Source organism: Fusarium falciforme, chromosome 9, assembly GCF_026873545.1.
Source record: "Fusarium falciforme chromosome 9, complete sequence".
NCBI lineage: Eukaryota > Fungi > Ascomycota > Sordariomycetes > Hypocreales > Nectriaceae > Fusarium > Fusarium falciforme.
Window position 1 is genome coordinate 650432 of NC_070552.1, and position 22824 is coordinate 673255.

Genomic DNA, 22824 nt, shown 5'->3' on the forward strand with positions numbered 1-22824 from the left:
TAATAATTTAGGCTTAGAGCTATTTAATTTCTTTATTATTATAGCAATTTTATATTATTTATATCTTTATCTTAATTAGCTAAGGTAGGTTTAATAAGTATTAATAAACAATTTATAATTAAAGCCTATTAGTAGTTATTTATAGGAATTACCTAAGCAATTATTATATTTTAATATTATTTAAGATAATATAAGTAATACTCTAAATAAGAACTATTAATATATAATAATTATATATATTCCTAAGTAATAAACTAATTATACTATGTTTATATTAATAAATAAACTAATTATATTATTTTAAATAAGAAAGTATTATTATATTTAATAATATACTTAAAGGTATTAAGTATAATTAAGTTATATTAATAACTAAGGTAGCTATTATTTAAAAATATATAAAATATATATTTTATATACTTATATAAATTAACTAGTTTAATTGTAAACGAGAATGCTATTATTTTTAGCTCGCATCAGTCCTAGACTAATATCGTTCTAGTATAGCGTCGGTCTAGCGCCTAATAGGTGCGCTAGGTCTAAGGATTTATAGAGACCACGTAACGTAGCCGCGGGGGTCGTAACAAAATGGATCCTAAATATCCACTCTCATTCAAACAGAAATTGGTTTGAAAACGATGCATGTGAAGATGGCATGGATTTAGGAAGCAAGATCCTTGACAACCCTGTTGCGCAAACAAGATAGAGTTTGGACCAATTCTGCTCGGCAGACCTCGTAGTGGCTGAAAAGCTCCGTCGAACGATCCGTTTGGCTAGTGACATCATGGCGAATTCAAGGCAGATTACCCCCACTGATCAACTTGATCAACAGCGGCTAATGGTGATCAGCTTTGCCAAACCTGCTTCCCAGACATTCCACATCATGAGTTTCCACATCATGAATGCCATGAATAATTTCTCACTGCTCAAAATTCCTCTTCTTCCTCTGTTGCTCTAGGGTATCCCAACGTTGTTGCGTCCTTAACGCCGAACCGACGATAGATTGCTGCGGGTCAGTGCTCGGGCCCGATCCGACCCTGACGGGTATGCCAAGTCCGAACTGCTGGAAAGGGCCTAGTCTCAAATAAGGGTAAATCTTTCGGTCTGATGACTCAGTTTCAAGGGAAACCGGCCCGTCGGAGTGATTTCGTCTCGAGGGGCTTGTCCAGAGGCGAGACGGGTTGTAACAGGCCTTATCAATCTTCCGAGACAAGACGGAACGACAAGATCGGCTCGAACCAACCAGATCTACGGTATCAATATTGGGGACTACATTCCAGAGACCCTGACCAACAAATATCTGCTGAAACCTTGACAAACAACGGCACCCATCTCACTGTTAGCACCACTTGACATCTGCCACCCAGTCTTCCAAAGCCAGTCAGCAGAGAGGCACCATCTCTAATGTTACCGAGCTGCCGGCCGCTTCTTGTTCAAGCTAGTCAGGGGGTTGTCAACGCTCGCTAAGCCAATCCCTGCGCAGCTCCTGTCTCGCAGCACGCCACAAAAGAACCTGTTCCTGGGCCAGACCACTTTATTTCCAGGGAGGACAGAAATCTCTGTTAGCGAGCCACGCAGATCCCACGTGGAGACACTAACACTTCACTTTAGCCCTGTCGAAAATCTCACCCTCCCGCACCAGGCCCGATTCTGTTCTAGACCAGATTGAATGGCGACGCTTGAGCCAATGAGGAAATCGCCGGACCAGCTTCGAAGGATTCAGCGGCCGACCTGCTGGCCTGCTCCTGACCTCTCATTGCCTCTCTCAAAAAGCACAGAGCGTCGCATTCTGGCGAGTCGGGACCGCTCTATCCCCTCGGCTGCGCTCTTCCGAACAGAACCCTTCACTCACTGTCCCGTGGTCATTGGAGGGAAATGGAACCAAGAGATTGGGGTAATGCAAGGTTGGGACCAGCCCTACAGCGAACAAGAGCGCTAGACAAGGGTAAAGACACCGCTGAGCCACTGTGGGCGCATCTTTCCAGCCCTCTGCCATCCCACGACGAACACATGCCAGGCACACTCCTTGAGACAGTCTTAGCCTAGAACTGGCGCCGAGATTGAAAAGCCACTGCCTGGGGATGGTCGACGCCATACATAAGATGACGGGTAACTAGCTCGTCCCTCCATTCTCACCCCATCCCTCACACTCCCTTTTTTCCCACCACCTGTCGCTCATTATCGCCTTTGGAAACAAAGGCCTTCTGTCTTTCCAAGATGGGTTCTAGAACTCATTCTCCGTCACTCTTTTCTTTTCTTTTTCTCACATTCCTTTCCCCTCTTGCGACTCTCGCCGCCGACACCGACGCCAACCCGGGCGACGTGAACCCCGTGCCTCCGATCCAGGAAATCAAGACCGAGGATCCCATCGCCAGCCCGCTCAAGGAGGGCTGCCCCCGAGAATGCAGCGCTGCGGGTTCCGACCCCGTCAACTGGACGCAGCTCCACAGTCTGGATGAGCTGTCTGGGTGTGACCAGCCCATGCTGTTTGCCCTCAATGTTCAGAACCCTTACAGCGAGTCTGCGACGCTGTACACTTGTGTCACCACTTCTGGATCTACGCCAACTCGTCGGGATGAGATTAGCCGCGTAGAGGCCCGAGCTGCCGAGAGCTCTGTCTCCCTGGCTAGCAACTGCGGTGCTGAGAAGGGTACCGTCAAGACGACTGCTTCTTCTGGTCGAACTGGAACTCTTCGATCTGGTGATGCCGCGGCTGCTTCTGACCTTCTTGCTAACTACCTCGACAACGGCGCTTCTTGCGGAACTACTATTCTCTTTGCCAAGTCTGGTTCTTCTGTTGTTGGATTGTATGTCGGTGCTGAGGTGCAGAAGTCGAGCGCTTCCAGCCTTATCCGTTCAGCCAGGTCAGTCATCTCATCGCATTTCTTGAATGAACCTCAACTAACTTTGATGCAGTGCGTATATCCCAAACTCACCATCATAGAATTACCATGCTCGGGAACGATCACTAACAGCATCTACAGAGGCTAGCTTCCAGAAGGGTACCCAGGCCTTCCAAGTCTGCGACGCCAACGACAAGCGAGCCGAGACCGTCGGCCTCTTCGCCGTCGATTCTGTCGAAGACCTCGAAGACGCCCAAGCCGCCGTCAAGACTTGGTCCAACGGAAAATGCGTCTCCATCTCCCAGGCCACCTCGCAGAGCGTCAACCTCGGCGTCCTGACCGTCGGCCAAGTCAAGACACGAAGCCTCCAGCTGCGATCCCGTCTCTTTGGCCTCGACCACATGCTCGCCCCCCGAGCTGACTGCAAGGCCATCCAGGTCGTTTCCGGCGACAGCTGTGCTTCTCTGGCTACCAAGTGCAAGGTTACCACCGCCAACTTCAACAAGTACAACCCTGCCAAGAACTTTTGCTCTACCCTTGCTCCCAAGCAGTGGGTTTGCTGCAGTGCTGGTACTCTCCCTGACAAGACTCCTCAGCCCAACAAGGACGGAAGCTGCTACACCTACAACATCAAGTCTGGGGATTCTTGCTACTCCATCTCCCAGGCCTTTGGCATCACCCAGCAGCGCATCCTCGACAACAATAAGAACACCTGGGGCTTTGCTGGCTGTGACCGTCTTCAGCTCGGTCAGCCCATCTGTCTCAGTGCTGGCAAGAACCCCATGCCCCTTGCCATCGCCGGCGCTGTCTGCGGTCCTCAGAAGCCTGGATCCAAGCTTCCCACCACTGCCAAGACTGGTTGGGATCTCACTGGCATGAACCCTTGCCCCCTTAACGCCTGCTGCTCTGGCTACGGCTTCTGCGGTATCACCGCCGAGTTCTGCACCAACACGACTGCCAAGGGTGGCTCTCCTGGTACCTCCACGCCTAACACTCCTGGCTGCGTTTCCAACTGCGGTACCAAGATTGTTGGAAACACCAAGAAGCCGGCCAAGTTCCTCAACGTCGGATACTTCCAGGGTTACAACCTCGGCCGCAAGTGCCTGAACATGGACGTTGGCAACTTGACTGCTCTCAAGACTCCTTACACTCACATGCACTTTGCCTTTGCCGGTCTCACCCCCCAGTTCTCCGTCCTCCTCCAGCCCGCCGTTCGGGAGCAGTTCCTCAAGTTCAAGGAGGTCAAGGGCTCCTGGAAGAAGATTCTCTCCTTCGGAGGATGGGCTGATTCCACTGATGCCTCTACCTTCCAGCTGTACCGCGATGCCATTAAGCCCGCCAACCGTGAGAAGTTTGCCACCAACGTCATCAACGTTCTCAACGGCCACAAGCTCGACGGTGTCGACTTTGACTGGGAGTACCCCGGCTCTGCTGGTTCTACCGGTTCAGCTACTGACACTGCCAACTACGTCGATTTCCTGGCCCTCATGCGAAAGAAGCTCGGCACCAGTGGCAAGTCCATGTCTGTTGCTCTCCCTGCCGCCTACTGGTACCTCAAGCCTTTCCCTGTCGCCAAGATCGCTCCCCTCGTCGACTACATGGTCTACATGACCTATGATCTCCACGGTCAATGGGGTAAGTCTCTTCCACTCTCGATATCAGATGACATGCTAACGGCAACCTAGACTACGGCAACCAATACGTCAGCCCCGGCTGCCCCAAGGGAAACTGCCTCCGCTCCCACGTCAACAAGACCGAGACCCTCGACGCCCTCGCCATGATCACCAAGGCCGGAGTCGACCCCGCCAAGGTCATCATCGGAATCTCCAGCTACGGCCGCAGCTTCAGAATGACCGATCCCAAATGTACCGGCCCTCAGTGCACCTTTACCGGAAGCTTCAGCGTCTCCAACGCCGAGCCCGGTGAGTGCACCAACTCTCCCGGCTACCTCGCCAACGCCGAAATCCGCAAGATCATCTACGACTTCAAGTACAAGAAGGCTGGAGTAACCGCCAAGAGCTGGTACGACGCGGCCTCGGACTCCGATATTCTCACATTCGGCACTAAAGGAAAGGGCATGACGGACTGGGTTGCATACATGAGTGAAGCCACAAAGGCTAAGCGTACAACCTGGGCCCAGAGCTTGAACTTTGGAGGTGTCGTCGAGTGGGCTGTTGACCTGGAGGTCTGGTTCTCGCCCAAGCCTTGAAAAGATGATGTGGTTTTGGGGTTTCTTTAATCTTGCCTGTAGCTATATATGAATCCCACATAGTACCACATTTTGCCAATTTCACGTTGTAGCGATTCATTTTTGGTACATAAGCCATTGGTTTCTGCCTTTTTTGAGTACCTGACTACCTGTCCAGAGGCGATGCCCCGAAGATTTGATAATTGTCAACTAACTTTAAGAAGACCAGGTGATGGCTTTGTGAACATCAAGGGACGATTTTATGAAGACGCAGAGATGAATTTAGCTTGTCGGCTAGCTATCTTTTGAGAGGCGCTGGTGATATTCTTTGGTTATTGACAACACACATTGGCAGAGAGGCGAGATTGCACTGCTGGCGGCCATCAAAGGCTGGGTGCTGGATTGTAATACAGCAAGTGACAAATGGTCTACTTCCAGGACATCATCCTCAGGCCGACGAGTTGTGCCTTTTCACTTGTCTGCGCATCATCACAAAGGGAAGAAGTTTGCCTTGTGCGAGCCTCTCATTCCTGGATAACTAAAGAAACTAACGAGACCTCTGGCTAATAAGCCAGGTTTATTGCACACGTTGTAACCCCAAACACACCAGTCAACCCACACTGCCCAGTCCAGGTGGACAATTCCATGACACCGCTTGACGGCAACAGTCTCCTTCATCGCCTGTCCTCGTGATCAAGAAAGCTTGGTCTAGCAAGAAATTGTCAATTGTTATTGCTCTGCATCGGGGAATGGATACCTGGATGGTTCTTACACGGAGGAGGCTTATCCCATCTTTGATAATGTCGACCCAGCCGTTCACAAAGTTGAATTTCAGTTTCCCTCCATATTCGACTCTCGTCCCGTTGGGGTAGATAATGACAGTGCGACCTTCCGTTTCAAAGGAGAATGAGCCGAACAATCGCGGGCTGAGATGATTTCGATCAGGACGCTCTGGCAGAGGACCATGGTCTGCTCGTGGAGCGACTTCGGACCCTCGTGGGGCAACATCGGATCGTGGGGCAAGGTCAGCTCGAGGAGCATCCTCAGCCCGATGAGCGAGTTTAGCCGGTGCATTGGGCTCGGCTCGACGGTGAAGAGGGCCTGCTTTCATCCAGTCATAGCTGGGGAATGCCAGAGCCATACAGCTGACGATGAGCGTAAAAGAAACAATGGCCTGGAAGAAACGCATTGTTGCAAGTAGGGAAAGTAGAATATGATGTTGGGTTGTTAAGTTAAGGGGAGAAAGTAGAGCAGGAAAGTTTGAGTAGGAAAGGTTGAGCTGAGAATGTTGTGTGAAGTGCTTGATAGAGAGGAAGGGTGATGCATAGGTTCTTATACTTAGAGTCAGTCCCCTCTTCTCGCATGTGGTATATGTTCGTCTGCTCCTCCCTGCATGTTGAACCTTTTTTGAATCGTACCTCGCTACAATTCTTACTCTACCTAGCTGGTATAATTCAAAGGCTTCGAGACATTTATTCCTTGATATTCCAGTTACATTCAGCCCCAAGCCATGATATCAAGTTGAAGAGCAGCTGGACAATTACATTGCTTGTGGCGCCAACGGAAAACGTAACACTTTGTCAGCCATGCAATGCCAAGATATCTTGTGGGGAATGTTGAGCAAGCCCTCAAGCCCAGCTGAAAGCAATGATCATCCGATCTTTTTGAAATAGGATGTGTGGCTGAGATGTTAAAAGCCGCTATGCAAGGAGATATCCCGTAAGAACAGCTGTGGCAAATTCTCCAGAAAGCTTGGCAGTATCTATGAGTATCTCTCATGCCCTCTTGGTATCCATTCTTTTTTTTCGAATCCTCACCAGGACAACTAGAATCGCCTGGCCACCCTATCTCTGTCTCTATAGCTTGCGGCTTTATGTTCGTTTGTGTCGATAGTGTATCCTTAAGTACCTACCTACTCTAAATTCTTGGTAACTATGATGAAAGGACTATCGTAGAAGCAGCTAACACTCTAACAAACGGATATTAAGTCTCCTAAAGGAATTCTAGCAGCTGGAATAACTCTAAAGCCTTACAGAGCCACTTCCCTATTCTGGCTAACGGCATATGCGACACACTGCAGGGATCAACAACTTTGCACTTGGCGCCAGACCGACTTTTCAGCCCGTACCCCTTCAGCCTCTACCTGACAGCCGCACTTAAAGCCTCAACAAGGGTCTGCTCCCAATAGACTTATCTTTTGAAACTCTCCTTGCCGTTGTCTTGGATCACATCCCCGAGACATTCATGGCTTGAACAGCCGGAATGACCCCTCAACTACCGAAATGCGACGTCTGTCTCGACCTCGACAAGGAGCTCTTGGAACGTAAGCTCCACGGAGAAGCCTATTCCTGCTATCTTGAGGAGATCATTGCATCCTTGGAAAAGTGTCAAACATGCAGCCTCCTGCTTAAGGCTGTCCGGCACTCTTTCCCGGAGGTTTTTGCCAAGCCGGCCTTCTTCCAGCTCTATTTCTCTCATTTTGGCGGACAAGGCTATCAATGGTCCAATGATGTTTTCGGTCTGAGCATTTCACCAAGAGAGTTCCCTGACACAGAAGATGATCCGCTGGAGATGATTCCCGGTGGCTGGAAACCGCGAGTTCTTCACATCTGTTCCGTGCAAGGTGGCTCTTAAATGGCTCAGCGTCTGTTCGACTGTGCTGACAAGAGTTAGACAAACCCAATCCCTGGCCATTATTTGGCAGAGGTTCTGTTATCTCCTCCGACCGCCAAGCTTTGGCTGCGCAAGCGAAGGGATGGATCCATGATTGCGAGAAGAATCATCCTGACTGCCGTAGGGTCCAGACCAGTCTCCCCAAACGGGTCGTTCAAATGGTACCTGGGCCGGGGGCTGGCGCTTGTACAGTGCGCCTTCACGAGCCGTCCCAGGATACTCAAGGCGTATATGCCTGTCTCAGCCATTGCTGGGGCAAGCATCAGATCATCACCACGACGAGAGGCAACTTCAGCCAACACCAGGACGAAATCCCGTGGGACGATCTGTCAACCACTTTTCGAGATGCCATCGAGTTTTGTCTGTGTTTAGGACTGGAGTTTATCTGGATTGACTCACTATGCATCGTGCAGGACGACACCGAAGACTGGGAACAGGAAGCCGTCAAGATGGCGACGTATTATACAAACGCGCATGTGACTCTGGCAGCAACGGCGGCTCCTGACGGAACTGTTGGGCTATTCCCTGAACCCCATGTCGAGGACCAGCCTCTGGTGTTGGAAGGTACAAATGAACGAGGAGAACCGTACCACCTCGTTGCTCGAACCTCCATCAACCACGTCTTTGAAGATGAGCAGGTTGCAATTGCCGAGTTCCCGCTGATGACCCGAGGATGGGTTTACCAAGAGCACATTTTATCCCGCCGCTTCCTTCACTTTGGAAGGAGGGAGCTCATGTGGGAGTGTCACTCTGCTACACATTGCCAATGTGGCGTCATACCCAGCCAGCCGCGGTCTGACTACACGACAAACCAGGTGCTTAGCGTTGCCAAGTCTGGCCTGGATATAACAGACAAGAAGTCTAGACGGAGAATGTGGTATGATAATGTTGAGGCAATCATGAACCTAAACTTTACATACTTTAAGGATAGACTTCCTGCTGCTGCGGGTGTGGCAAAGCGACTGGCGAAGGGAGCCACGGGCAGATACTTGGCAGGTTTATGGGAAGATTGTCTCATTGCGGATCTTTGCTGGTCGATCCTCGAGAATGGGGGAAGGTCGGATGAACTGAAAGGTTTCCCATCCTGGTCCTGGGGATCTGTATCTGGGGGGCTGGCAACACTCTGGTGTCAGTCTGACCTTGATGATGACAACGTGAAGCCAGTAGCCACGGTCCTTGAGATCAGCTGCGAGCCCAACCCTCCGTCATTCCTGGGTCATCTGGACCGAGCCATACTTGTTATTGAAAGCCGCGTTGTCACCGTAACGATGTCTTCGGTCGATATGAAAGGCAGAAGAGTGCGAGAATTACAGTTCAAGAACGCCAAGTTGTACGGAGAGCTGGGTGGGAGCTGGACCTTCCATCCAGATGTCCAGAACTGGGAAATGGATGGCGCAGAGGTGGAAGTGGTTATTGTAGAGATGATGAGAGAAATGGTGGATGAAAAGGTCAAGTCGGCCACTTTTGTGATTTTGCAACCCGATAAAGACTTGTCTCGACGCGTTGGGCTCCTGAGGGCTCAGGTGAGGAGGAGAAGAGGGGCGCCTGATCAAGGCTTGACGTTTCTGGATCACTTTTTGAGCGAGGCTACAACAGCGACGGTAAATATTTGTTAAGTAGTTATTTGGGACTAAAAGAGATGTTTTAAAATATACATGGGATCACTTGTGACGTTGTGATGTATTCGATGAACCCTCCTACGTAATTACGGAATACAAAAGATACTAGGATATACCCCGATAATGCCTAATACTCGAGATTGCTATTTTGGCGGCCGTTTGGTACTGTATCTTTGTCGGTACCTCAGGGGAGGATAATCTAATGCTTTGTAGGTACCTTAAGGGAGGATCACCTAATGCTTTTCTTTGAGCTGTGTGTGAACATCATCACCACCATTGACCTAACATAAACCCGGGCATCACTACATACCCACCACCACATCCGCCTTGCGCGTATTATTCCATTTTATCCCGTTCATTAAAAGAGACTCCAATGATAGCCAAAGCGCTTATCTCAATGCTTGCTCATCTTGCCCACACCCACTTCTGTAGCTGCATCTTACCCCTCCATTTTCTCCCACACAAGGCAGACACCCACAGTTGCAGCCTGGCGAGTATGCCTCGGGCGGCATTGTCAGGTGATGAAACCGACAGCTGAAGAATCAGGCTCTAGAGATCCCCCGCATCATGATAATTCTCTCTCGGATTTATTTCCCTCTTACTGTCACACCAGTGTCAAGTCAATCTAATCACCATGGCCGAAGAAGCCGGACTAGCCGCGAACATCGCCGTCCTCATCAAGCTCTCTGGGGAAGTCACCACTCTATGCATTGAGTACTCTGCTGCAGACACAAATAACCCCGAAATCTCCAAGCTACAGTCGCGCGTAGTGGGGCTTGGCACGGCACTCGGAGCCACCCAGAAGTTTGTCGAAAGCCGCGATGGCCAAAAGCTTACTGTATCCCAGGAAACCCTGGACGTCATTGATACCTGCAACAAGAAGCTCTCCAGTATAAAGAAGGCGTTGGAGGAGAACAAGGAGGGGAACAAGGAGGGAAACTTGTATCGGCGATGGAGCACGCGTACATTGAAGTGGCCGTGGAAGAGAGCCCAGCTTGACAAAATCATCTCACAACTGGATCGTTACGAGCAGGTCATCACTCTCGCCTTGGAACCCGGTAAAACGTAAGTTTGAGATGTCCCACTAGAGGAAGAGAATGGCTAATGAATGTGCTCCAAGCGGAATACTCGGCAACATTATTCGTGGACTCGACAACGTCTCCCACCAGCATCTGGACATCGCATCTCGCATTGGCTGCTTCAGTGTCCCATTTCTGTCTAACCCAGACTTTATAAATCGACCTGAGATTCTCAAGTGGATGAAGGAACAGCATGATAGCCATGCTGGGCGCATTGCATTAGTCGGCAAAGACGGGCTTGGGTACGAGATATCGAACCCATCACGTTGCACTTGGACTGACTGCCACAATACAGAAAATCACAGATGGCACTCCACTTCGCCGAAAAAATGCACGACAAGGACCACAAATGTAGCGTCTTTTGGATAGACGGGAGCTCCAAACCAATGTTTGAACACTCGTTCCAATCCCTCGCAGACACGCTCCAACTCCCTGGACGCCACAATCCCAAAGCCAACTGCCTCGTGCTCGTTAGTGACTGGCTCAATAAGGAAGAAGCTGGGCCATGGGTTATGATCCTGGACAATGTCGAGGACAACGTCTTTTCTTCCAAATACGATGACACTCAGATTGCAGCGCTCCTCCCACGACGGCGCACCGGTTGTCTCATCGCCACCACGCGCAGCCAAGCTGTTGCCGAGGGCCTCATCATACTCCCCAAGGCCATCTACGAGATTGACGCAATGAGCGACGCCCAAGCCATGCGTCTCTTCCGAGGCAAGATAAATCGGGCCCGACTTGAAGACAGCTACGATGCTAATTCAGCTCGGAAACTGGTTCGAGCTTTGGATCACTGCCCACTCGCAATTTCCATTGCCGCCGGCTTCATTATTCATTGTGCACCCGACATGACGACTGAAAGCTATCTGGATCAATTCTCGACAGTTGGCCAGCAAAAAAATAGTCTGCTGAACAAGGAAGGGGGCCAACTTGCACTAAACGAGACTGTCCCAGCTCCTGTTGTTGCAGCATGGGAAATCACGTTTAGACGAATGGAACAGAGAGAGTCATCTGTGGCGAGGCTACTCTCTTTGATGAGTATTTTCAATCCTCAAGAGATCCCTACCTTGGGGTTGCAGCGCTACATGTTCGACGTTGATTGGAAGGTCCGTCGCCAGCTAAGCAAAGATCTGAGGACCCTCTGCGCGTTGGCTCTCGTGTCAGATTCAGCCTCGGGAGATACTTATCAGATGCACCCTCTGATCCAAACTTGCACACGCGCTTGGTTGACTCAGTCTGGAAAGATGGAGTACTGGAAGCGGCGTTTCTTAAGCGACCTGGCCACCCAGTTTCCGAGTGTCCCAGGTGGTGGGAACCGATCTACTTGCCAAGCACTTCTTCCTCATGTTGAACGACTGTTTGATGAGGAACCTGACGACAACAGTCTCAACGACTGGGTAATCTTGCTGAGACGCTGCGCATTGTATTTCAGAGACACCCAGAGAGGTGAAACAGCAATCGAGTTGTCTAAAAAGGCACTGGCAAAAGCCGAGGCCGTCTGGGGCAGAGTAGACGTCAAGACCCAAAGCTTGATCGACCACACGGCTCTATTCTTGGGCCACGAGCGTCGATTCCAGGAAGAAGAAGCTCTCTTGGCCGAGCTTGTTGAGATCAGAACTCGGACCCTTGGCGAGGAGCACACCAACACCCTCGCCGCGATGGACCTCCTGGCAGACTCATACTGCAAGCAGGAGCGTTTCAAAGAAGCGGAGGAACTTTTTCTGTCCGTTATCGAGAAACAAAAGAGGACTCTGGGAGAGGATCATCACGGTACGCTCACCACCATGAGGCGGCTTGCGGGCCTCTACCGAAAGAACGGCAGGAAGGAGGAAGGTCTCAAACTCTTTACCCTACTAGAAAAGGCCAACAGAGATTCAAAGAAAGACAGCCAATACGACACAGACGCAGTCAACCTGGCAATAGCACACATGGACTTTCAGCAGTACACAGAAGCAGAGGAGTTGTTGAAACCAGCAGTGGAGAGACTAACAAGGACCCGGGGACATAATGAAGGAATTACCCTGTGGGCAACGTCTGTTCTCGCAGGGGTGTATAAGCGGCAGAAGCGCTACAAGGAGGCGATTGCTCTCGCGCAGTGGTGTCTTCCCTTGCTGGAACAAGTCTGTGGTCAGGATCACCATCGCACGGTGTACACGCGGAGTCTATTGGCGTCTCTGAGGAAAGCATAGCGGTGAAGATGGTCGGATTAGATTGATAATTTTGCATGTCTCTATTTTCAGTGAGAGATGTGCTGGGAGACGTTCTCGTGTAGATGAAGTGAATGTTTGATACGCGAATTTGAGCCTGTATTCCTTGCAAAGATCTAGAGAAGTACTTGGACAGTCTGGAACAAATTTCTTTAAGCTTGGACATATTTCCCCTTTCTAGGCATGTTTTTATATGGCGGCTTAATTTCCGCTCCTAGCTGACTACCTATGCTCATCCACAGGCACGATATACAGAGCTTAACGGCAATTTAGTCCTATGATATCTTCTCTAGCCTCTTTTCGAGAGGACGAGAGGTCTGCCGTGCCACAAAGTCAACGAAAAAACGCCTGCTGACCGCTGAGGCTATGTGGTAGATATGCAGTGCATTATGATATTGAGAAGGGGCCGACACCGCTAGATGCAGAGCTGGTATGGCCATTAGTCCCGGCCAGTCCTCAAAACCCAGGTCGAACTCCATATCCCTCGTTTCTGAAGCTGCAATCGTGTCATTCCAGGTACGTGGCGCCGGGTTTGGTTGTGCTGATAGAGGCTCAAACTCGCCTCCATATCGAGACACATCGGTGGATGTGCCTTCCATGTCAAATCCGACAATGGGAGACTTGGCTTGGCATGAATCTGTGAGCTGACGCATGCTAAAGTTAGTGGGCCTCCTGCTTGCATCAACCTTCCATGGGGCGACCATCCTATCATGACCTAGTTGCCTTTGGTCTCTGTCAATCATGGGTGCCCCCAACTTCCCCAGGCTTGGCACACCTCCGCAAGCCCGCGACCTGGTTAACATCCCGACGATATGAAATGCTCGCTATCTGGCTGCACTTATCTACACATGAGGATCGGATAGTCGACGTTGTGTGTATATAAGCCTTGGCCAGTCCTCGTTCCAGTTTTTCTCATCAGTACCCCCTCAATCTCGGTAGACACCTCTGCCATTCCCAGTTTTCTTCCCTCACTTCTTCTACAAGATCATCTTCAACTCAAGCCGAGCCAATGACTTCCAAAGAGACCAACACGGGAGGCGACAATGTCATTCAGCCCGTGACGAGTGCGCAAGCCGCTACCAACGACGATGGCATCGACAAGGCCAAGGCGGATGCCTCTGGTGCCAATGATGCAGCAGCTCACTTTCTGGCAACCGTTGGTCCGTTCCCTGCAATGACCCCAGAGCAAGAGAAGAAGCTGGTCCGCAAAATTGATCGTTGGATGATTCCCTTGGTACGTTGTCAATACTCTACGATCATCTCATCGGTAGATGACGTTCTTAGCCTTGCGCTTGGGGTGAAGCTCGCGAACAGTCCACTCGGCAGTGGTCTTCTCGCCGTTGTAGTAGTTGAGTGTGACGATGTACTTGCCGGGCTCTTAGATGGCGAGCTTGCGGTAGGCCTTGGAGGCGACGTTGACAATGGTGGGCTTGTCCTCGTCCTCGGCAAAGAGGTCCTCGTACCACGAAAAGTCCCAGGTCTCGACCTTGGGCTCCTCGATGTTGAAGGCCTTTGCAAAGTCCTTGGGCTTGCCGCCGTCAACTGCGACAACTGTTGCAAACCCACGGTGATAGCACCAGCGTCGATCAGGTTCTGGATTGCTGTAGCTGTCTGGTTGGCTGGTGGATATAGGCCGTACCATGCTCGGTTGCCATTGGACCTCTTGACGCCGGCGAGAGCAAAGATGTCCTTGACTCCGACTCGGACATCTGCTAAAGGCTTCTCTTTGTTGGGCGTGAAGTACAGTCGAGAAGGGACGCCAATAGTAATCGAAGCTGAAGCCGGAATCTGGGTTGAAAGTGTCTGAAATCGCCCGTCTGGCCGCTGAAGGAGAGACTGCGTGAATGCTCCTGCAAAGTCTTCGTATAGGCGGAATGCCTGATGCAAAGTTCCCGTCGCTGTGTGAAGGAATTATGGCCCTGATGGAACGCCAGTGCTCTGCCGAGGCAATATAGTGGATGAGATATTCAGATAACTCTCCTGCGAGCTGTCTGACATATTAAATCTCCGAGAAGGATAGCTTCGAGCAACCCTGGTTGCCACACATCATCTCGGCAGCTCCAGCTCGCGAACAGGCTGTGCAAACTACTCTCTGAGAACCCCTGGGCACTGTGAGTGCAGTTCTCAAAGAGAGTATTTGGTCGAGGGACCTACGTTGGAAAAGAGGGCTGCTAATAAGAAGACGGCGTTGGAAAGTTTCATGACGCTGGCAAGGCTTCAGCCGGTATGAGACGAAGAAGTCAGCGTTAGAGAGTAAAGCGACAAAGGAATGCCTAGCCAGACAAAGAATTTAATACTAATGTGAGCCGATCCAGGCAGCAGTCATGGCTGGAATATCCGAGGCCTCAGCACCCACTGCGTTACAAGGCATATTCGACTCCACAGCATGATGCTGTTGGGTGTGTGGGTGAGTGCCCTCATATCCAGAAGTGCCTCTAGTTTATGCAGTTGGTTCTTAATCAGGTCTCTCTATCAGGTCATTTACCCATATTGGCTGTTGGTCCCAAGAAGGAAGGACCACAGTTTACAGGGGTAGTAGACAGCACCGGGGCTTCCCGCGCCAACAGAGACTGTCCATTGGCTTGATCTCGGGATGACGGCCAAGCAACCCCTTCGAAATAGGACACATGCGGTGTTCTCTAGCAGTTGCTATAGCACTTTACATCATGATGGTAAGCTCCCATGCATGCATGGGGGCTGCTTCATAACCAGCTCCGTGCGAGCCAGTTAGAACAGAGTCTCGGCTATGTGTACCGATCACTCATGTCTCACATCAACAGCGGGCCGGGTCTTTGTCGTCCGACCAGACTGTGGTCTAGACCCGGGTGTGCATGACCCTGTTACCTAACGGGGCTAGCAACCGAGCCAGGTTGGTGATACGAGCATCCTTTCGGGGATAAAAGAGCTTGGCAGAATTTCCAGAGCGTGTCGCCTAACTCTTAGCTAATGTGAGTTACAGTGCTGCCAACTAAATTGAACATTTTAATCATTAGACCGCTAAAGTGACCTCGTTGTATGGCAGTATTTACCAAGGGTCTAAGGGTCTCGTCTCGTGACCAGAGGCCGGCCAGTCTCACAGGGGGACGACGAAGCCCAACCGTATCTGCTGACGTCATTACATCTTCACGTGAACAGATACCTCTTAAATAGCCCGCCAGTTGTGCATAAGTGTCGGGTCAAGCTTCCCACAGAAAACCTCGGCCTTTTGGGCATCATACCAGCTTCAACCACCAACGCCGCGAGGAAGCCTCCATCAGCTTACACAACTGACACCGCCACCAGTGGTACACAAGGCAATGGGATTATTTGATTTCATCCTCTCGCTACTTCCGAGCGTGCCATTTCTGCCGCCAGCACCTCCAGCTGATACTAGCAAGGAACCGAATCGCCCCTTAAACCGGTTTCTAGGAGCAAGGAACCATCAACATGATTCGGTTGTCAATGGGTCTCCATCGTTCCAGAAAGAAGCCAGAAAATGAATGAATGAATCGCCTTCTGTTTGCTTGCAAGGCTGTCCCTCAACTGAGGCTCGGCCAGGGGCGGGCTACGCGCATAGGTAAAACATGACTTTTGCAAGACTGGTACATAACTAACATGGCCGGGAGGTTGTAATAGGCCCTTAACCATATGAGGGTACTGCCACCGCAATCACAACAGTATGCTGCATAGAAGCGTACTTGAGGGCGGAGCATACCTATGTCTGATGCGAAAAGGCACTGGTCTAGGTTATGCGTCATCCAGCCATAGATCTAGCTCACTTAGGCTACCACTTCTCACATATTTGCCCATCTCAGTGTCGTGATTAAGACAATGCACTATTGGCTTTGCAGTGGCCTGCTAGCTAATTCATCGCCTCCGTATTCCGACTCCGAGGTACATGCCAGAACAAAACCTCGACATCAGGCTCATTCATGTTTCTGACCAATCCATCCAACTGCTTAAAAAGCTCCCAGTTCTTCATCGGCGTTCCCTTGCATGTTCAGTAGCCGTTGTTCTCCCCATTGTGACGAAGGATCTTTGCAAACTGCTGATCCGTTCCTGGTGCGGAGGTGGGAATATGAGCGCCTTTATGGTAGTCTCTGGGGTTCCTCCTCGATTGTTATAATGTGACCATCACTAGAGCCATAACCAGTGCTGAGTTGACCTAGCCGTTAAAGAGCTTAGCGATCTCAAAACTTAAGGTATTTGGGCCTAACCCCGGAGACCCTGACCTGCTTCGGTAAGCAGGCCTCTACTGAGCCCATAGCTTAGACCACACAATGTAGTTATGCGCCTTTGGGCCGGCGGGGGATCATGGCCGTACATTCTCTCATCCAAAGTGTGGGCGAAACCGAGAGTCGACGGGTACGGCTAGATCATCCGGACCCAACGTCCTCTCAGCTAACCACCAAGGCCTTTGATAGGCGTGTGTTTCAATCCCTTTCTGGAAATAGTCAATCTTAGAATGACAAATTGGTTCCTGACCAAGGGGGTCACTTAGCATGAGTCAAGACTGGGGTTATCGGCCACTACAGCGCAAGGCCGACAAGCACCACACCCCCCTGTTCCAACGTCCACTGCCGGCCGTTACGGCAGAAACGCCGGCCCAAGCTAGGGAGATGATCAAGCCATGAAACTGCGATTCGATGTGAGTCTATAATGCAAATTTAAAATCTATAGGTACTATATACAAAAGGGTCCCCAACACCCCTCCGGGCAAGCCAACTACCCCATCCCTTATTATATATCGAGAATCGAAACTTAAAGAGCAAACAGAGCGGCAGCAGCAACGACAAGGGCAGCCGCAGCAGTACCAGGCAGACCATTCTTTCCACCGAGGTTCTCATCATCAGCAGAGGTAGCAGCCGGCGCAGCAGAAGCCGTAGTGCAGGCGCTCTCGGACTCTGCAGCGGGGATGGTGTCTCGACGGCCGGGGACAGTGACGTTGAAGCAGGGCACACGGGAGCTGACCTCGTCGGCCTCGGCGTAGATGATGTCGGCGCAGGCGTAAAAGGTCTCGTTCTTGGCTGTGTTCCAGGTGGCTTGGTACTGGAACTGTATTGTGGCCTTGTCGCCGACCTTCTTGCCCTTGGGGTCGGGGATGTTGAAGCATGTGTGGCCGGGTTCGAGGAAAGCGATGGAAGTGTCTTGGACAAGGGCCGTGAAGTCGTCGTCTGACTTGGGGTCTAGATAGGGTTAGAGGCTGTCCAAGATACACGACATAAGGGGACGTACCATCCTCAAAGGAGATGCTAATCTTGGTATCGTAAAAGGTATGCTGAGCAACAAAGGCAAGGTGACCTTCCTCTGTGACGTGTTAGTCCTGTCCAACACTAACAAAAGACGACTTACCAAGAGGGAACTTGGTCCTCTTTCCGACAGCGGCAGCCGAACCGCAAGGGGCCTTTCGGTCCCCATCAGCCTTCCACTCTCTGTCATTCGGCCACATGAAAGCAGCGGGGCCCATTCCGTCACTAAAGGTCTGCGCGAATGCGGGTGCGGCTGCCAAGAACCCGAGGGTCAGGATGGAGGTTAGCGTGGGAGCCATGGTGATGTTTAGTGAGGTTGATTGTAAACAAAAGACCACTGATTTGAAGATGAGCTAGAATAGACTAAACCTCAAGTGAATAACAGCGTTGTAAAAATGTAACAGAAGCCAAGGCGAACGTCTCTGCTGATATACTCTGACTGGCGTTCCCAGAGGGGAAGATCGTAATGGGGGGCACACACACACACTACATCTCCCACGAGCGCAAGGGTGTGTGCACTGGAATGATGTGACCAGGGATAAAAAGAACTACACAATACAATGGGGTTCGTGCCGTGCAACCGAGAAGCAAGTGGAACCAGCGAACCTATTTGTCGCGTTGTCTAGACTGCAGCTGAACCCCCGAGCAGCCGGCGTGCGAGTAAGAAGTGAGAGATTGAAAAGATGCCCGCGTTCAGCTCGAGGGTGGGGGTTGAGGTTTCTTGGAGAGGAGCACTGATCTTATCTGATCATCAGAGTGGAAATCGGATCATCATCAGCCAACGAGGAGGCTTTGGCGTTTTTCTGGACCGCGCAGATCGCTCGGGTGGTCCCATGCAAAAAATAACGAGCTTTCTCTTCGCTTGCGAGTCTCGTGAATTCCCATTTGGGTTATTCTTAATAGCGAGACGACACCCCAGCACGTCAAGCGAGTTTGCCGAAGCGTGGATTGTTTTCACTCCACGTTTTATTCGCTGGGGCTGTTGGGGATGTGTGCATCGTCTAGTCTTGGCTTTGGAGAAGCTGGAGAGGTCAACACGCAGTTTATCATTGGGGATATCCTTATTGGAGAGTCTGGATTGTGGAAGTCTGGAGGCTGTCATCGGCTCGGTTGACGTACCATGACAGAAAGTCCGTGCCGCTCTCCAACAGATCGTCCAGACTTTACTTGAGGCATACTTGCTGTTGGCTCTATTGCCAAGGGCCTTCTGTGGGCTGTGCATCATCTGCATTGGGCTCACACAACGGTCCCTGCGGTGTCATGTCCGCGTCGTCTACCCTATCATTCTATTTTTCATTGATCTTGTTATCTCGATGGAACCTCCTTGGTTCTTTATCTTCATAGTCCCTGTATTAACTGTAGTCTATTACTTAACTGCAATCTTTGAAACATGTGATTATCTTCTCAGTTCGCCTTCAAGTGAGATCCTCAACACTAACTTTACTCGTGCTATGTTCAAAGATGGGAAAAGAGCCCACAGGGAGTCAATACGCTTAACCATCGATCTTGAGCCAACGGGATAGATCCCAAGGTCAACTCGCCAACCCTATATGACCTGTAGTCTTTTCATTCTTCTTTGCATCCTCCTCATATTGCTTCCACCGATATTCCCTCTCCACGCCCTTTCGTCTTTGCGCCGTATCGCATAGCTTCTCATTCCCACACTCGCACTCTCCACCCTCGCGTAGCCAGCGATATGTAAGACTCCAACGATCCTTTCTTGGTCTCACTGTTCCATCCGGTAGGGTATCCGTCTTGCGAGACTTGATGCCGTGTGTCCAGTGAAGTCTCGAATCCCCGCTCATCTGGATCATGCTCCGGGGTAGCAAATCCACCTCTGTCTTTTCGCCTGTTTCCTTGTCAAGAAACTGCATGAAAAGTGGTGAGCCTAGGGAAAGCGCATATAGTTGGTCAAAAGCACCGTGGGTGTCGACATGAGGCGGTATCCCAGTACCAGGTGCGTAATGCTGAAGGCAGACCTGGTCCGGCGGGCGACCTTCCGTGATGGGCAGCAGAGGGACGAGCCAGTCTGGGAACGGCTTGAAAGGGATATCCTCATCGATTCCAAACGTCTTGTAGCTAAAGGTATACCCCCAGTGTAGTGATAGACGCCCTGAGCGTGCAGGCCAGTCCAGCTCGTGCTGAAAGAGGTTGACAAGTTTGGCTTCGTGTTCTGGCGTGATGAAATCTTTTTGCATCAAGATGCCAGAGGGCTTAATAGGAAGATTCTCCATGTTTCGTAGGTCGTATCGAAAAGGGCATCATATCCGGGTGCAAAGTTATGGGAGACCTGGCCTGAATCAAGGTTCAACATCGTATGAGTTGCACATTGAAATGGGGCAAAATGAGAAATGGGCCGAGTTTTCCTATCACGTGATCCACCCGCTGGTTGAGGTTGTAAGTGAACCGACTTTACGCTTCGTAACTTCAGCGACCTACCTACGTACCTACAAGAAATCTATGGAAGATATGATAGACAAAGCTCAGGCCAATACTCAGACATGTTGACTTTCGTGAGATAGCGGCCGGGCCGTTGACCCTTTGTGGTTACCCTGTCAAAGACCTAAGGGCCTTGGTAGGGAGTTCGAGGATCCTTGCTGACTGGAGGCAAAGGGCCAAGGCACTCAATGGGGAAGAGCCAAAACCCCATTACTGGTTGAGGTACCTGGTTTGCATCTTGGCAAGTCTCGTCGATGGCGCTTGATAGCCATTCAGGCTGACACACTTTGTTCCGGGGACGACGCAATCGTTCCTTCTACTGCTTATCCTCCTCCTGAATGTATCTCACAGCATCGTTTCAATTGTTGATTTGCGCTCTTTTATTCTTGTACGTAGCCATGAATTGGTATTTGATATTTTGCTGCGCGTCCAGTGCGGCAACTAGCTAACTTATTTATGAATTTTGACCTGGGGGTTAAATGAGCTAATGAATACCTGTCTAAGCTCTGCCTGAATAGGTCTGCGATCGGGTCGCCGATGGAAAATAGGGGTTGCGGGCATGATGGGTCGGTAGAAGAGTGGTTTGAGTCTCGGGATAGTGTCGTTTGTGCCGGGAAAGCGCACACGTCGAAATTCGGCGCTGTATTCCTGCATGAACGGGAACATGATGCGCTGAAGCCGGGATACCACCTCGCGCAGGCGATTGTTTTTCTTCTCGTGGGTATACATGGGCCTAACTCTGTGGTCGAATAGAGCCATATTGCGAAGCCCTACATGTCTCGGGTCGTGAACCCAGATGTCATGGGCAAACTTGACGAAATACTCAAAGCCCGAAATCGTCAAGATATCCAGTTCGGGGTTGAAGTACAGAGTGCCATTCTCTTGCGCATGGTCCCCGCATTGGTAGGTGCAGGGAAGCTGGACCCGATAGAAGCGGGATGCGCAGGACCGGGCTTCTGTGTTGACACGGAATAGCTTGCTGATGATTGGGCGCTGCGATAAAACGATAACGTAGTCGTTGGAAGTTGGTCCCTCTACCCAAGGGTCCCAGGGACGGTACCAATAACTCGTGAGGTCGGCTTCAAGGAGGGACAAGATCGATAAAGATAAGACGCTCATGGGAAAGTGCTTGTTCCCAGATCGCGTACCGAACGTCCAACGGAAATTTAGGAAAGAGGTGAAATTCACCCTTTGCCTCTGGCTTTGGGTTTAATAGTTGCAAGTCTGGGGCGGCGTTCTCCATGGCGATGTTCTCCATGACGAGAGAAGTGGGATTAACGACGACGGCAGCAATAACAGTAGCGGGACTTAAGAAGATGCGGCCGGCTTCATGCTTGGGTCGGTAACAACACGATCGACTTTTACGTGTGACTCACTACCGAGATGCTGTGAAACCTTGTGCGACGTCATCCACAGTGAACGTTTGCATGCATAGCCCGCGCGTGAGCCCGATTAGTGAGTTTATTACTCGTCTTCTACTGCAGGCAGCGAAAAGACTACAAATAGGACGCTGTGTTAATTGGGATATGATGTTAAGATGTGTTGATACTGTGTTCTTTAGTTATAGTGGAAGCCCGGCCCTTGATGGGATAACTGCACCGATAGATAGAGTTTATGGCTCTTCTCATCAAAGGCAAACACAAAGTGTCAGACACGCCAGTAAACAAGCAGATTTTAACACTTTTGCATTCAAAACACATTGGAAGCGATACTGCACAACAAGAGAGGTGCTTCGTCATTGCTCGTGGTTCGGGTCGAGAACTCAGTGAGGCAGAGCAGCCACTACGTCCAGCCCCATCCTGGCCTTCTTTGGTAACTCCAAAACCTTCATCGTCGCCCTCGCCGGCCTATGCTCCCCAAGATATTCAGCCGAAACCTTATTAAAAGCCTCAAAGTCGTCAAAGTCGGTCAGGTAGACGTTCTGCTTGATGATGCGGTCGAGCGTGGTGCCAGATTCTTGAAGGATGATCTTGAGGTTCTCAAAGATGCGTCGAAGCTGAGTTTCAGCATCTCCTTCGATAAGCTTGTTTGTATCCGGGTCGAGAGGAATACAGGCTGTGGTAAAAACGAAGTCCCCGTGGACGACGGCATGGGCATAGGGGCCGATGGTGCGAGGGGCGCGGTCGGGGCAGATTGTCTTCATGACTGCGGCTTCGAAGACGTAGGTTTGAGTTTTGAATTAAAGGTAAGAGGGTGACTCTTTCAAAGGATTGAGGTGACTATTGTCTGCAATGATAAGTCCGCGAGAGAACATCGAGATGACTCCTTGGGCTTTTATCTTGGTCGAGAGCCCGCCGGGCCGAGACAATCGGCGGGCCGAGATGCCCATCTTGAGCCAAGCAGTCATGCATTCTGATCCGTCTTAGTGGGTATGTAGGCTTTAACGAAACGATGCTTCAATTGAGTCTGCGGGTTTATCAGTGATGCATATTGTTCGCCATGCTTCTAGGGAGTAGGCATTTGACACCAGCCGGGCTCTGTGACCTGTTCCCAGATTATCTGATAAAATGTTCATGAGTATGTGATAAATTATCGATAGGAGCCTAAG

At 50.6% G+C, this 22824-nt stretch overlaps 8 protein-coding genes across 8 annotated transcripts; 3 read left to right on the top strand and 5 right to left on the bottom strand.

Moving 5' to 3' along the window:
* Nucleotides 1-2217: 2217 nt before the first annotated feature.
* NCS54_01107700 (Chitinase) lies at nt 2218-5052 on the top strand (the record flags this gene model as incomplete). Its single annotated transcript, XM_053156362.1, has 3 exons — nt 2218-2854; nt 2985-4478; nt 4529-5052. The coding sequence occupies 3 exons, from the start codon at nt 2218-2220 to the stop codon at nt 5050-5052; spliced, it is 2655 nt and encodes an 884-aa protein (XP_053012337.1).
* Nucleotides 5053-5724: 672 nt separating this feature from the next.
* Nucleotides 5725-6220, bottom strand: NCS54_01107800 (Hypothetical protein; the record flags this gene model as incomplete). The annotated part of the gene is made up of 2 exons (XM_053156363.1): nt 5725-5739; nt 5804-6220. 2 exons carry the CDS (start codon nt 6218-6220, stop codon nt 5725-5727), a joined length of 432 nt encoding a protein of 143 aa, XP_053012338.1.
* A 1073-nt stretch (nt 6221-7293) lies between these two features.
* Nucleotides 7294-9320, top strand: NCS54_01107900 (HET domain-containing protein; the record flags this gene model as incomplete). Its single annotated transcript, XM_053156364.1, has 3 exons — nt 7294-7647; nt 7705-7895; nt 7949-9320. 3 exons carry the CDS (start codon nt 7294-7296, stop codon nt 9318-9320), a joined length of 1917 nt encoding a protein of 638 aa, XP_053012339.1.
* A 637-nt stretch (nt 9321-9957) lies between these two features.
* On the top strand, nt 9958-12591 carry NCS54_01108000 (NB-ARC domain-containing protein; the record flags this gene model as incomplete). The annotated part of the gene is made up of 3 exons (XM_053156365.1): nt 9958-10388; nt 10444-10644; nt 10698-12591. The coding sequence occupies 3 exons, from the start codon at nt 9958-9960 to the stop codon at nt 12589-12591; spliced, it is 2526 nt and encodes an 841-aa protein (XP_053012340.1).
* A 4758-nt stretch (nt 12592-17349) lies between these two features.
* NCS54_01108100 (Hypothetical protein) lies at nt 17350-18136 on the bottom strand (the record flags this gene model as incomplete). Its single annotated transcript, XM_053156366.1, has 3 exons — nt 17350-17774; nt 17824-17895; nt 17941-18136. 3 exons carry the CDS (start codon nt 18134-18136, stop codon nt 17350-17352), a joined length of 693 nt encoding a protein of 230 aa, XP_053012341.1.
* Nucleotides 18137-19369: 1233 nt separating this feature from the next.
* On the bottom strand, nt 19370-20071 carry NCS54_01108200 (Fe2OG dioxygenase domain-containing protein; the record flags this gene model as incomplete). Its single annotated transcript, XM_053156367.1, has 1 exon — nt 19370-20071. The coding sequence occupies one exon, from the start codon at nt 20069-20071 to the stop codon at nt 19370-19372; it is 702 nt and encodes a 233-aa protein (XP_053012342.1).
* A 655-nt stretch (nt 20072-20726) lies between these two features.
* On the bottom strand, nt 20727-21395 carry NCS54_01108300 (2EXR domain-containing protein; the record flags this gene model as incomplete). The annotated part of the gene is made up of 1 exon (XM_053156368.1): nt 20727-21395. One exon carries the CDS (start codon nt 21393-21395, stop codon nt 20727-20729), a length of 669 nt encoding a protein of 222 aa, XP_053012343.1.
* A 643-nt stretch (nt 21396-22038) lies between these two features.
* Nucleotides 22039-22419, bottom strand: NCS54_01108400 (Hypothetical protein; the record flags this gene model as incomplete). Its single annotated transcript, XM_053156369.1, has 1 exon — nt 22039-22419. The coding sequence occupies one exon, from the start codon at nt 22417-22419 to the stop codon at nt 22039-22041; it is 381 nt and encodes a 126-aa protein (XP_053012344.1).
* Nucleotides 22420-22824: the final 405 nt, after the last annotated feature.